Here is a 13709-nt window from a genome sequence, read left to right as displayed (position 1 = left end):
CCCTCCGTTCCATCCACAATTAAACGGTGAGGCTGAACGACTGGTCCGCACATTTAAGGCTCAGATGCGGAAACTCCTGACTTCTTCTGCTGATGATGATGTGCTTCTCCAGTTTCTGGCTTCTTACCGTTTCACCCCCATGGGCGACCACAGCCCGGTTGAGCTCTTACATGGCCGACAGCCCCGCACGCTACTTCATCTTCTGCAGCCTTCCACCTCACGGCCGCGGGTGCCTTTGCTTGGCCGGTTCACCGCCGCCGATCTAGTCTGGGTACGGCGATATGGCAGGCGACCAAAATGGAGTCCGGGTCGCATCTTACGACACGTTGGCCGACGCCCATATGAAATCCATATCGGACACGGGTGTTGCAGTGCGTCATTCGGACCAGCTTCGGCCTCGTGTGCCGGCAACGCCTGTTCTGAATGCCGCTACACCACCTTCGGCTCTACCTGACGCTCAGGATCTTGGCATCTCTCATTACTCACAACACAGCCCTCTCACCATCATCTCGGTGCCAGTACAAGAACTGACGCCACCAGGAGATGTTCCCATGCAGGAACCGGATGACCATCTACTGTCGGAGCCGATCTACTCGCCTCCTTCTCCTACGGATGCCGACACATCGCCAATGTCTCCTGTTATATCAACTGGACTTGCCACAATGGGCAGATTGGTGCACGGGGCCATAGCAGATTCGACCCCTACGTCTCCCGTCATCTCGACCTGTTATCATCGGGGACACTTCTGTCTGTACGGGAAGCCTCCTCCTCGAGACTTTACGGCGAGTCAAACAATGCCTATGCACGTTAGCAATCTCCAGGCCACCTCCATCAAGACCAGTGAAAAAATTTCAAAGGGGGGGAAAAGTGTTGTGACTCGCCGATCATTCAAAGTGCCGCCGCACAATTACGCGTGTCCTCTACATGCGGCGCTGTCTGCCAGCCATGCAGCAGCCGTGCAACCTAATCGGCCAGCCAGGCAGCGGCCGCTAGACTTGGACTCAGTGTTCATTCGAATGTTACCTTGTTCACATGTCTTGCTAAGTCAACTTACTCAGTGACTTATATGTGTTGTGTCGCTTTGAAATATATGTGTTCAACTTGATGTTATAACAGTATGCCTTCAACCAGACAGTCGTCTGAGATTTGTTAGGAGGCAACCCGGTCAGGCTGAACGCCGTAGACACACTGTCAATCAAGTGCAGCAAGGTGGAGGTTCCCCTCTGTTCTGGGGTGTCTTATGTGGGGCTGACATACACCGCTGGTGGTCATGGAAGCCGCCGTAATGGCTGTACGATACGTGAATGCCATCCTCCGACCGAGAGGGCAACCATATCAACAGCATATTGGAGAGGCATCTGTGCCTCATCATGCACATCTTGTGATTGACTTCCTTCAGGTAACGACATCACTTGATTAGTGTGTCCAGCATGTTCTCCAGACCTTAACCCTATCGAACATGCCTGAGATAGATTGAAAAGGGCTGTTTATGGACAATGTGACCCACCAACCACTCTGAGGGATCCACTCTGAATTGCCATAGAGGAGTGGGACAATCTGCACCAACAGTGTCTTGTTGAACTTGAGGATAGTATGTTACGACGAATACAGGCATGCGTCAATTCAAGAGGATGCTCTATAAGGAATTAGAGGTACCGGTGTGTACAGCAATCTGGACTACCACCTCTGAATGTCTTGCTGTATGGTGGTACAACATGTAATGCGTGGTTTTCGTGAGTAATAAAACGGTGGAAATGATGTTTATGTTGATCACTATTCCAATTTCTCTACAGGTTCTGGAACACTCTGAACAGAGGTGATGAAAAACATTTTTTTATGTGTGTATATACCAGACTGTGCTTTGAACTTAGGATCTCCTGTTTGTTATGTAGATGTGGTAATCACTGCGTCATCCGGGTCACAGTGTTATTGCAACTGCATGGATTATCTCGGCTTGCCTCATAGCTGATCCACACTCAAATTGGGCGCCATCTATCCACAGCCCTTGTCTATTTTCTCAATATTCACTTTTCTGAGATTTGCACAGGAGGTCAGACGTATTTGTGGATCCGCTCTGAAGGAGGTGGATTCATTGCCTAGCTAGGCCTATGAAATTATATGAATGTGTGGTGCCTGCTCTTTCGGACATGGACAGGAGCTGTGGATAGGTGGCGCTTGCTGGGAGTGTGGATCGACTTTGAGGCAAGGCAATATTGTCCATGCAGTTGCGATAATACTGTGTCCAGGATGGCGCAGTGGTTACCGCACCTACCTAGGAAGTAGGAGATTCTGAGTCTGAATCCCTGTCAGGTATACATTTTCACTTGTCACTGCCGATTGTGTGTAATGTCCAAATGAAGCTGATAGCTGTGATCTGTTTCCTTTCCTTTCCTTTCCTTTCCTTTCCTTTCCTTTATACCCCTCTCCACCTTCAATTTACGTGTAATTTATAACAGCTGTGGATTCTGTATGGTGTCTGTTATTTCAGACATGTCCAAAATAGCAGACACCCCACATTTATATAATTCAAATAATGTTGGGACAAGTCGCTATGAGGATGATTCTTGTAATCATTCAACAATATTGTGAAAGTTGCTGCTCACTATATAGCAGAGATGTGGAGTCACAGTTAGGAACAAAAAAGACTGTCAAAATATAGCTTTCATCCTCTAAGGCCTTCATCGGAATTAAATGACAATCACACACATACACACTGGTGTAAATGCAACTCACACACACATGACTGCAGTGTCAGGCAACTGAGGCAACACTGCAAGCAGCAGCTACAGTGCATGATGGGAATGGCGACTGGTTGGTGGTGGTGGTGGTGGTGGTGGTGGTGGTGGTGGTGGTGGTGGCAACCCCTTATCTCATGGCTCGTACCACTGTAGTAGATGCAAGATATGTCGTGTACATCCTCCCACCACCACCTACTCCAGTCCGGTCACAAACACCACTTATTCCATCAAAGGCAGGGCTACGTGTGAAACCAGTCATGCAATCAACAAGCTAAGCTGCAACCACTGTGCTGCATTCTGTGTGGGCATGACAACAAACAAGCTGTGTGTCTGCATGAATAGTCACAACTGTGGCCAAGAAACAAGTGGACCACCCTGTTGATGAGCACACTGCCACACATGACATCCATCATTTCAGTGACTGCTTCACAGCGTGTGCCATATGAATCTTTCCCACCAACACTAACTTTTCTAAATTGTGCAGTTGGGAATATTCCCTGCAATATATCCTATGTTCTCATGACCTCCAGGCCTCAGCCTTCATTAGTCATTGTTCTGTCCCATCCAGCCCATTCTCTGTTCCCATCCAGCACTACACAGACCTCATTCTTCCATCGCATCCAGATTTTTTTCTTCTCTCCTATTCTGATGTTCTCCCCCTTCCCACTTCTCCACTGCACTTCATCTAACCTCCCAACTGCACATACACTATGTGATCAAAAGTGTCCGGACTGGTGCCCTAAATCAGTAATGCTGGAATTTAATATGGTGTTGGCCCAACCTTAACCTTGATGACAGCTTCCACTCTCGCAGGCATATGTTCAATCAGGTGCTGGAAGGTTTCTTGGAGAATGGCAGCTCATTATTCATGGAGTGCTGCACTGATGAGAGCTATCGACATTGGTCGGTGAAGCCTGGCACGAAGTCGGTGTTCCAAAACATCCTAAAGGTGTTTTATAGGATGCAGGCCAGGACTCTGCAGGAATGTTATTGTTATGTAACCACTCCGCCACAGGTCGTGTATTATGCACAGGTGCTCAATCGTGTTGAAACATCAGTTGCCATCCTCAAATGGCTCTTCAACAGTTGGAAGCAAGAAGGTGTTTAAAACATCAATGTAGGTTGTGCTGTAATGGTGGCATGCAAAACAACAGGGGTGCAAGGGCCCCCCCCCCCCCCCCCCCCGCCCCCCCGTGAAAAACATGACCACACCATAACACCACTGCCTCTGAATTTTACTGTTGGCTATACACCCACTGGCAGATGACGTTCACCAGGTAGTCGCCATACCCACACCCTGCCATTGGATTGCCACATCGTGTACCATGATTTGCGACCCCACTCAAAATTTTTCTGCTTTTCAATCATCCAATATTTATGCTCTTTACCAAGTGAGACATCGTTTGGGATTTACTGGCATTATGTGTGGCTTATGAGCAGCCGTTCAACCATGAAATCAAAGTTTTCTCACTTCCCGCCTAACTGTCATAGTACTTGCAGTGGTTCCTGATGCAGATTAGAATTGCTGTGTGATGGTTTGGATAGATGTCTGCCTATTACACATTATGACACTCTTCAACTGTTGGCGGTCTCTGTCAGTCAACAGACGATGTTGACCTGTCGGCATTTGTGCATACGTGTCCCTTCATGTTTCCACTTCACTATCACATCAGAAACCGTGGACCTAGGGATGCTTAGGAGTGTGGAAATCTCTCATACAGATGTATGACACAAGTGACAACCAATCACCTGACGACATTCGAAGTCTGTGAGTTCTGTGGAGTACCCCATTCTGCTCTCTCACGATGTCAAATGACTTGTGAGGTCGCTGATATGGAGTACCTGGCGGTAGGTGGCAGCAAAATGCATCTAATATGAAAAAGTGTGTTTTTGGGGTGTTCGGATACTTTTGATCACATAGTGTAGCTGCCCTACCCTCTTTGCACCTTGTCCCTGCATGCTCCCCAACAGCACTTCACTGTCCGTCCTCGCTACCCTACTATCCCTCCCCCTCCCTGCACCCACCTCATTATTCCTATCCAGTCACCACTTCCATCTTGCACAGGTGCTGCTGCTTGCACTATGGCCTCAGTTGCCTCAGACTGCAGTCAAGTGTGTGTTAGTTGCATTTGCATGAGTGTGTATGTGTGTGTTTAACATCTAGTTTTGACAAAGGCCTTACTGACCGAAAGCCATATTTGTGACAGTCTTTTTGTTGTTACTATGAATAAGAACAATCCACATAGAGACCTAAAATCACTTGCCTTGGGCCAAAAAGGGATCCAATATTCAGGAACACACATTTTCAACAAATTGCCAGCAACCATTAAAAACTTGCTTTCAGATAAAGCACAGTTTAAACAGAGGTTGAAAGAATTTTTGATAGGCAACTCCTTTTACTCTATCAATGAATATCTTAACAGAGACTGTTCAGCCAGCTTTAGTAAAAATGTCTGTTAGATTTCTGTTTTGACAGCACTTTGTAACCACAGTCAAGATTAGGTAAATGTATTGATACTGCATAACAGTGTTTCATTGTGACAGCATGTTAATTCTGTAAATATCAGCTGTTCCACTTTACCACATTGTACACTCCTGGAAATGGAAAAAAGAACACATTGACACCGGTGTGTCAGACCCACCATACTTGCTCCGGACTCTGCGAGAGGGCTGTACAAGCAATGATCACACGCACGGCACAGCAGACACACCAGGAACCGCGGTGTTGGCCGTCGAATGACGCTAGCTGCGCAGCATTTGTGCACCGCCGCCGTCAGTGTCAGCCAGTTTGCCGTGGCATACGGAGCTCCATCGCAGTCTTTAACACCGGTAGCATGCCGCGACAGCGTGGACGTGAACCGTATGTGCAGTTGACGGACTTTGAGCGAGGGCGTATAGTGGGCATGCAGGAGGCCGGGTCGACGTACCGCCGAATTGCTCAACACGTGGGGCGTGAGGTCTCCACAGTACATCGATGTTGTCGCCAGTGGTCGGCGGAAGGTGCACGTGCCCGTCGACCTGGGACCAGACCGCAGCGACGCACGGATGCACGCCAAGATCGTAGGATCCTACGCAGTGCCGTAGGGGACCGCACCGCCACTTCCCAGCAAATTAGGGACACTGTTGCTCCTGGGGTATCGGCGAGGACCATTCGCAACCGTCTCCATGAAGCTGGGCTACGGTCCCGCACACCGTTAGGCCGTCTTCCGCTCACGCCCCAACATCGTGCAGCCCGCCTCCAGTGGTGTCGTGACAGGCGTGAATGGAGGGACGAATGGAGACGTGTCGTCTTCAACGATGAGAGTCGCTCCTGCCTTGGTGCCAATGATGGTCGTATGCGTGTTTGGCGCCATGCAGGTGAGCGCCACAATCAGGACTGCATACGACCAAGGCACACAAGGCCAACACCCGGCATCATGGTGTGGGGAGTGATCTCCTACACTGGCCGTACACCACTGGTGATCGTCGAGGGGACACTGAATAGTGCACGGTACATCCAAACCGTCATCGAACCCATCGTTCTACCATTCCTAGACCGGCAAGGGAACTTGCTGTTCCAACAGGACAATGCACGTCCGCATGTATCCCGTGCCACCCAACGTGCTCTAGAAGGTGTAAGTCAACTACCCTGGCCAGCAAGATCTCCGGATCTGTTCCCCAATGAGCTTGTTTGGGACTGGATGAAGCATCGTCTCACGCGGTCTGCACGTCCAGCACGAACGCTGGTCCAACTGAGGCGCCAGGTGGAAATGGCATGGCAAGCCGTTCCACAGGACTACATCCAGCATCTCTACAATCGTCTCCATGGGAGAATAGCAGCCTGCATTGCTGCGAAAGGTGGATATACACTGTACTAGTGCCGACATTGTGCATGCTCTGTTGCCTGTGTCTATGTGCCTGTGGTTCTGTCAGTGTGATCATGTGATGTATCTGACCCCAGGAATGTGTCAATAAAGTTTCCCCTTCCTGGGACAATGAATTCACGGTGTTCTTATTTCAATTTCCAGGAGTGTATTTACGTATTTCAACAATCTCCTGACAAATGATCTGGGTTGTACATATTACATTCAAGTGTTTCATGTTATACTTCAACATGTTCCATGCCCGTGAGAATCATCTCATTTTTTGGGTCTGTGGAATGAAAATTTAATCTAATCTAATCTTTGAGGGAAAACATTTTTATATCCCGCCAACCTATCTGTACAGTTTCTCTTTATGTGATGCAGTCTGATGTTCTGTTCAAATGTTACAGTCATGTATATGTAACATTCCACAGTGTGGTCTTGACAAAAAATAGTGGGTAATTACCAGTATCATAAGTACATTAAATTCTTTTTATGCTGCAAATATAGCACTGACCACAAATTCTCTATAATGTACAAAAAATAGTTAGGTGTGGATTATCAAGTGGGTGATGTTACATTATTTAAATTATGTAGCTAATTTATGGGACTAACATTATTTAGTACAGAATACATTGTTAGATTATCTCAGCATGTGCTTTTGGCAGTGCAATCCCAATTTAACTTCCCCACCTACATTTAGTGGAGATCCATCTTATGCTATTGTTTATGCAACGTACTTAATTTCCAATGTATAATAATGAGAATGTTAGGCTAGTGTTTTGTTTAGAGCCACAGTATTCAATTCTGTATACTTAATTTATTCTTTTTTTTTTTTCAATTTTTCTATTAATGGTCTTCAAATTGTGCAGGGCTCAGCATTTGAGAATGATTGTCTTGATGAGTACGATCCATTGAGCATAACAGATGATGCGGTAAGTCATAGATCACGTTTATTTACTTTAACTTAGGATATCATCATAATTTAATAATAACTTTGTGTTACCCCAGAGTTATTTACTTAGTAACATTTCATTAAAGTTTAGGGAAGTGATACACGAACTGACAATAACTGAATGTGACACCATGAAAACGTCAAGTATAATGCTGTTGTGTGCACTGATACATGTGATTTTCCTTTCTTTAAAAAAAAAAAAAAGGGATGTTTTTTTAAAGGCGGTGAAATGCCCAGTTGCTAGTCACTGTGTAAGTAAATAACTAAGTTAACTTTTCCAATGAATATTTCAAAGCAATAGAAAATTTTGATAGAGAAATTGTATAGTGATGTAATACGATTCAGAACTGGATTTTTTTAAGTTTGCTAATGGGCTCCAGAATTGAAGAACAGTGTTACAAAACAACTATGAGCTGTCATGATATGTATTTATTTATTTATAATAAACCAGTTTTGGTCAAGTGACCACCATGTCAATTCCAGTGACAGTAACAGGTTGTAGATAAACTATGTCTCTTTTAGTTTAGGTTGCTGGAATATAATGGAGAGCTGCTGTCATACAGATGGTGTAATGCTGATTGCTTCATACACAGGAATAGCTACATGTTAGTTCTGTTTTCCCTAAATGTGAACTGTGTTACACTAATTTACAAAACAGTGCAATATATCCAAACACCTCTAAAGAGCTCTGTTAATATATGGCATACTTCTTAGCTGAGTTGTGCTGTGTAAAATGACTGTTGCACAGACAAATGCAATCTTGATGTTTTTTCCTTAAAAATGTCTGTTGAAATAGCTAAGTTTTATAATGTCACCTGAATGCCGACAAGTTGTTTTAGACATTAACACCCTCAGTACCAGGCCTACTTTATGTACCTATCCCTAGAAACCAGGCAATTTTTTCAATATTTAGATAATCACTGCATCAGATATTTTTTTTGGATTGTGGCAAATTTGGCACCATTTTGAAGCTGCACTTTTCATCTTTAATGCTGTGCAAAAGAAACTACTTTGGAATGCACAGCTCTAAGGTACAGTTATAGAAATCACATATGTGTTTTAAACAGTTTAGAAAAGTCATATGGATAAGAGAATGCAATTGTCATTTATTTTTAACTAATATTATGGCACTACATAACATCTTTCTGTCAGTCTACAATAATTGCATACAAATTTCACACAGAATCATATTGTTTTTTAGTGTGGAAAATTTTGAAGCAAGGTTCCAGGCAGAGTGAAACACCATACTGTTCATATTTGTACCATGTCTCTTTGTGAGAAGCTTTGCCATTCTCTTTCTTACTCCTGGCACTGCACACGTGACACACACGAGCAGCATATTTCTTTGTAGTTGGAGGTATGTGCTGCAAAAAATGTCTCTTTGTCAGTTGACCTACAGTTCCTTCATTCCTTTGTATGACTTAAAGCGTATCATCTTCAACAAGCTGAGCTGCAATCATTGTTATGAATTCTGTTATTGTTAGTTTCTTGTTGTGCACTGCATTGTATAGCCAAAAATCATTTGATACTCCCCTCAGCAGCAGATGGAAACATAATTTTCGCCACCATTTCACTGTTCTGTTCTGTTCTGTTCTGGAATGGAATGGAATGGATTGTACTGCAGGCACTGGTATCCGATATCCACTCCAATTTTATTCAGATTGTAATCCAGTACCTGAAGTGGTTTCATTACCAGACCCATTTTTCTTAGTATGCATACCAAATGTGGCCTGATGCCTTGTAGACAATATATACACATCCATCTTACCCTTCCATTTCATTGCTAGTACATTATCTTTACACGGAAAAGACAGTTCGCCCTTTCTCAGCTTATTAGATACTAAATCTTTAGGTACTCCTTTCAGCTCTCTGAGATTTGTTCTGTGGGATAGTGTTTACCTGTGAAGATCTTTGCAAACCTTGGCATACTGGGTGAGGAAGTTATTGTCACTACAGATATGCTGTCCCTTGGTAGCCACACATCAAGGGATGGATTTTTTGGTGTGGAAAGTTCTGCAGTTATTGAAAAGCGGGTACTGGTTGTGGGTGGTGGGTTTAATGTGAACATATGTGTGGATGGAGTTATCAGAGAGAAGGGGGTCAGTGTCTAGGAAGGCGGCATGCTGGATACAGAGGACCAGGTGAAGTTGTTGGGAGAGTAGGTGCTGAAGTTATGAAGGAATGAGAGGAGAGGGTGTCTTGCCTCTGAGCCCAGATCATAAAGATGTTGTCAATAAAGTTGAACCAGACTAGGGGTTTGGGGGATATAATAGGTTAGGAAATTTTCCTCTAGATAGTCCATAAACAGGTTGGAATAAGAGGGTGCCATGCTGGGTGCCCACAGCTTTGGTACAGATACATTTGTGTACCTTCCAAACAGAGTAGTCGTGGTTGTGTGTTAGGATAAAATTAGTAAAAATTATGAGTAATGAGGTAGTGGATGAGTTGGTGAAGGAAGTGGCTGCTGTCATTGCCACGAGAGGCTAGAATACAGGCTACAAAACCCTTTTCAGTTGGAGTGCAATAAAATGCTACAATGGAGTGTCCACGACTGTTGGCTGCTCCATAGTAGCTGGTTTTGTGTTCCCCCTGAAAGAATTTCAGCCCTCATTTCACCAACACCTCCAACCTTGTCTGAAATTTAGCCTCCCATGTAAAAGATACCACCCACTTTCCTCAGCAACTCTGCGTCATCCACGTTCTTTTGCCTCCTAGATCTGTACTCATCACTCTTGATGCCACTATTGAACACTACCTCTCCCACTGTCCTTCAGTCTTCCAACCCACCTCATTTCTCATAGACCTTATTAATTTATCCTAAAATACAACACTACTACTACTACTACTACTACTACTACTACTACTACTACTCTGAGGAGAAAGTATACCAACAAATCTGCGGCACAGCCATGAGCACCTGCATGGCACCCTCCCTGTTTATGGGCCATCAAGAGGAAACTTTCTACCCTCTGAAAACTGTAAACACTTGGTTTGGTTCAGGTTCACAGACATCGTCTTCATGATCTGGACTCAGGACCAAGACATCCTACCCTTATTCTTTAACAACCTCAACACCTTCTGTCCAATCTGCTTCACCTGGTACTCCTCGACCCAGCATGCTACCTTCCTAGATGCTGACCCCCTACTCCCTGGTGGCTCCATCCACACATCTGTCAACATTAAACCCATCAACCAGCATCAGTACCTGCATTTCAACAGCTGCCAATCCTTCCACACCAAAAAATCCCAACATTACACCATATCTGAAGTGACAGCTACTCCCTTGCTAGTATACTAAGGTCGTGCAGAGACCTTCACAGACAGGCACTATCTCCCAGACTCTGTCTGCAAACAGATTTCCCATGCCATATCCCACACAAGTCAACCCTTCCACAACCCCAGTGCTCAACAAAGGTGTGCCACCTTCGTCACCCAATATCACCATGGACTTCAACAACAGAACCACATTCTTCGCGAGGGTTTGATTAACTCTCATTCCACCCTGAAATGAGGGACATTCTAACCAAGATGTTTCTTACTCCCCCTAAAGTGGTGTTCTGTCACCCTCTCAAACTCTACAGCATCTTAGTCCATGCTACTGCCAATTTCAGCCCCTTACCACAGGGATATGATCCCTGTGGAAGACCTAGGTGCAAGACCTGCCCAATCCACCCACACAGCACTTCCTATTGCCGTCCTGTCAGGCTTGTCCAATCCCATCAGAGGCTGGCTACCTGTGATAGCAGTCATGTCATTTACTGCCTCTGTTGCAGTCATTGCACAGCTTTTTATATTGATTGATATGACTGCCAGCCAGCTGCCCAGCAGAATGAATGGCTACCACCAAACAGTGACCAAAGAGCAAAGTAATCACCCTGGGGCACGACATGCAATAGAACATAAAATGTCTGATTTTAGTGGTTGCTTAACAACCCAAGCAATCTGGATCCTGTTTTAACTGCGACCAGGACGGTCGCGGGGTAACAAGAATGGAAGGCGCGGTGGGACCCGTGGAGTGGTGCGAGAACAACAACACAACTGAAGAGGACGGACATGACCAACGTAGGACGGAACGAATACAAGAAGACCGAACAACAGAGTCACAAGGAAACAGGAAGTAAGCAGTCTAGTGCAAAGCGAGGTGTAAACCGACATAAGCGAGATTAGACTGACTGGCTGAGCGAGTGGCCGGCGTTTAAGTACGCTATCGGGGGCACCGCTATTGGCCACTGGGACCACGTGTTGCACTGTGGTGCTCACACACTAAAAGCAGGCCAGGAGGCGCGCGCCACCACAGCTCAAGGCGCGATGGTGCAGAGACCGCTATGGGTCTTCAACGTCCATGATGTCTGCTGCGGATTCAAATTCCGTGGCGTGCGGTACCAGATCCCTCCTCCGTGAAACTTGCGCGTACGGGTGGAAACGCCCCGGACGGTGCCAAGGTGGGCGGCAGTGGGAAGAGGAACTGGGCGTATCAACCGCTAGCGGCGGGGAGGAAGGGACGTCCGAGGTATCCATAACAGCCGATCCAGGGTCCAGGAGTTACTAAGGCTGCTGCTGAGGAATCTAGGGTGGGAGGGATTGAACTGGTTTGCCTAACCTCACTCAACTGTTTAAATGTTGTATTACTATCATTTTTAAGCTGTACTATTTGATTAACTAGCTCTGAAAAGCTTCCTCAGTGGAAACCTCTTGTGGTGCTGACTCTGACTTTGTACGATTTCGTGTCATCATTTTACAAACTATTAGTTACACAATCTTACTACACTGAATGAAAAAGATGCTGAAATATTTTCAACAAACTCTTAAAATTATGAGAGAAAATACACTTCTGAATAAAGAAATATTAAGACTGCTACGCAAACCTCTATGCTTTCACACATTAAACAATATTAACTGTGGACATTTAGTGACTGTCATTCACACCTCGTATTGAGCCAAGGTTTTTTTTTTTCTCTGATACCAAATGTAATAGTTCTGACACTAAATGTAACTGGGTTTTTTCTTTTGATGCTAGTCAGTTGTCAGGATGAGCATTACTGCAGAGGTCCTTCGATTCTAAAGCATTATGTCAAGGCGAAAATAATAAAGAAATTAATTTTTCTCTCTTAACAACATGTGGGCAGGTTGGGTTCTTCCTTGGCTCGGGTATGAGGTAGAATGAAACAGCATTTTTACATAACTTTTAGTGAAAGTTTTATACAACTCTTTGCTTACTGGATGTTCTGGCTCGGAGAGCGGCAGCGGCGGCGTCTGATTAGGCGTGGCAGTGTGTATCTCGTGTCACCGTCCTGCCTAGTTGACTGGAGATGCGCAACGCGAGGTGGCCCGTTTGATTATTGAGAGCGAAGTCGTGCATCAGAGGGTAATACCTTGGATGTGGCGTCCCAGTGTTTTTCTCTAAGCGGCCGCGTATGTTGTGCGTCGGCCAGCGGAGCGGCGCGGCGGGGGAACGCCAGTGTCCCGGACTCGAAAAACGGACTCCCGCTTGCCAGTCTTCGGCTGTCAGATCTTCATCCCAGCTCACAGGTGCCTGCTGATGTGAGACCGTCTCCTTCGCGTCGTCACGAGTCACCTGGGTACCTAAAAATCAGACTTCAAATACCTTTTAACCCCTGTTTTCTGGCGCCGAGGCTGCTGCTTGCTATTCTATTGCAGCGGCGGACTTGGTGCGTCTGTGTACGATGTAGTCTCTTCTTGCATGACAGTCTTCAGCACCGAAACTGACTAAAAACTACTGCTACTCTTTGTCGGGTCCACTGCATCTCACGTATTAATTCACTTCACTTCACTGGAGGTGAACGACTTCACGGTCATTGCCTCTTCGGTCATGTTGAAAAGCTTCTCGAAGAATCTTCTTAACGTCGGTCATCGACTCTTGGAATATAGGCGGGGGCCTTTGCTCACATGTGACAACTGAGAAACACCTGAGCCGGTCGGGCGATGCCCTGACAGCTGAATCGACAGCGTCTGCTTATGTGGGGAGGGCGATGGCTTCTGAACTTGCTGACTTCACGGTCATTGTCTCTTCTGATCTGCCCGCTGTTTGCCAGTATGTAAATCTCTAAACTATACCAAGTTTTTCGTTTATTTTCTAATTTCTACTTCACTTTGATTTCACTTATTTATTTACTTAAGTACCACTCAACAAAATAAGTGGTGTAGGAAAATTAA

General features: G+C 45.6%; 1 protein-coding gene across 8 annotated transcripts in view; it reads left to right on the top strand.

The window, feature by feature from the left end:
* LOC124719897 (zinc finger protein 665-like) overlaps positions 1–13709 on the top strand; it is a 69196-nt gene that overhangs the window by 22972 nt on the left and 32515 nt on the right. For all 8 annotated transcript variants that reach the window (XM_047245080.1, XM_047245078.1, XM_047245077.1 and 5 more), the window contains one exon: positions 7453–7515. In XM_047245080.1, coding sequence (XP_047101036.1) covers positions 7453–7515 — 63 coding nt within the window. The remainder of the gene's footprint in view (positions 1–7452; positions 7516–13709) is intronic.

Source organism: Schistocerca piceifrons, chromosome 11 (assembly GCF_021461385.2).
Source record: "Schistocerca piceifrons isolate TAMUIC-IGC-003096 chromosome 11, iqSchPice1.1, whole genome shotgun sequence".
NCBI classification, from domain to species: domain Eukaryota; kingdom Metazoa; phylum Arthropoda; class Insecta; order Orthoptera; family Acrididae; genus Schistocerca; species Schistocerca piceifrons.
Note: the sequence above shows the minus strand (reverse complement) of the source record. Positions and strands in the feature narration are given on the sequence as shown.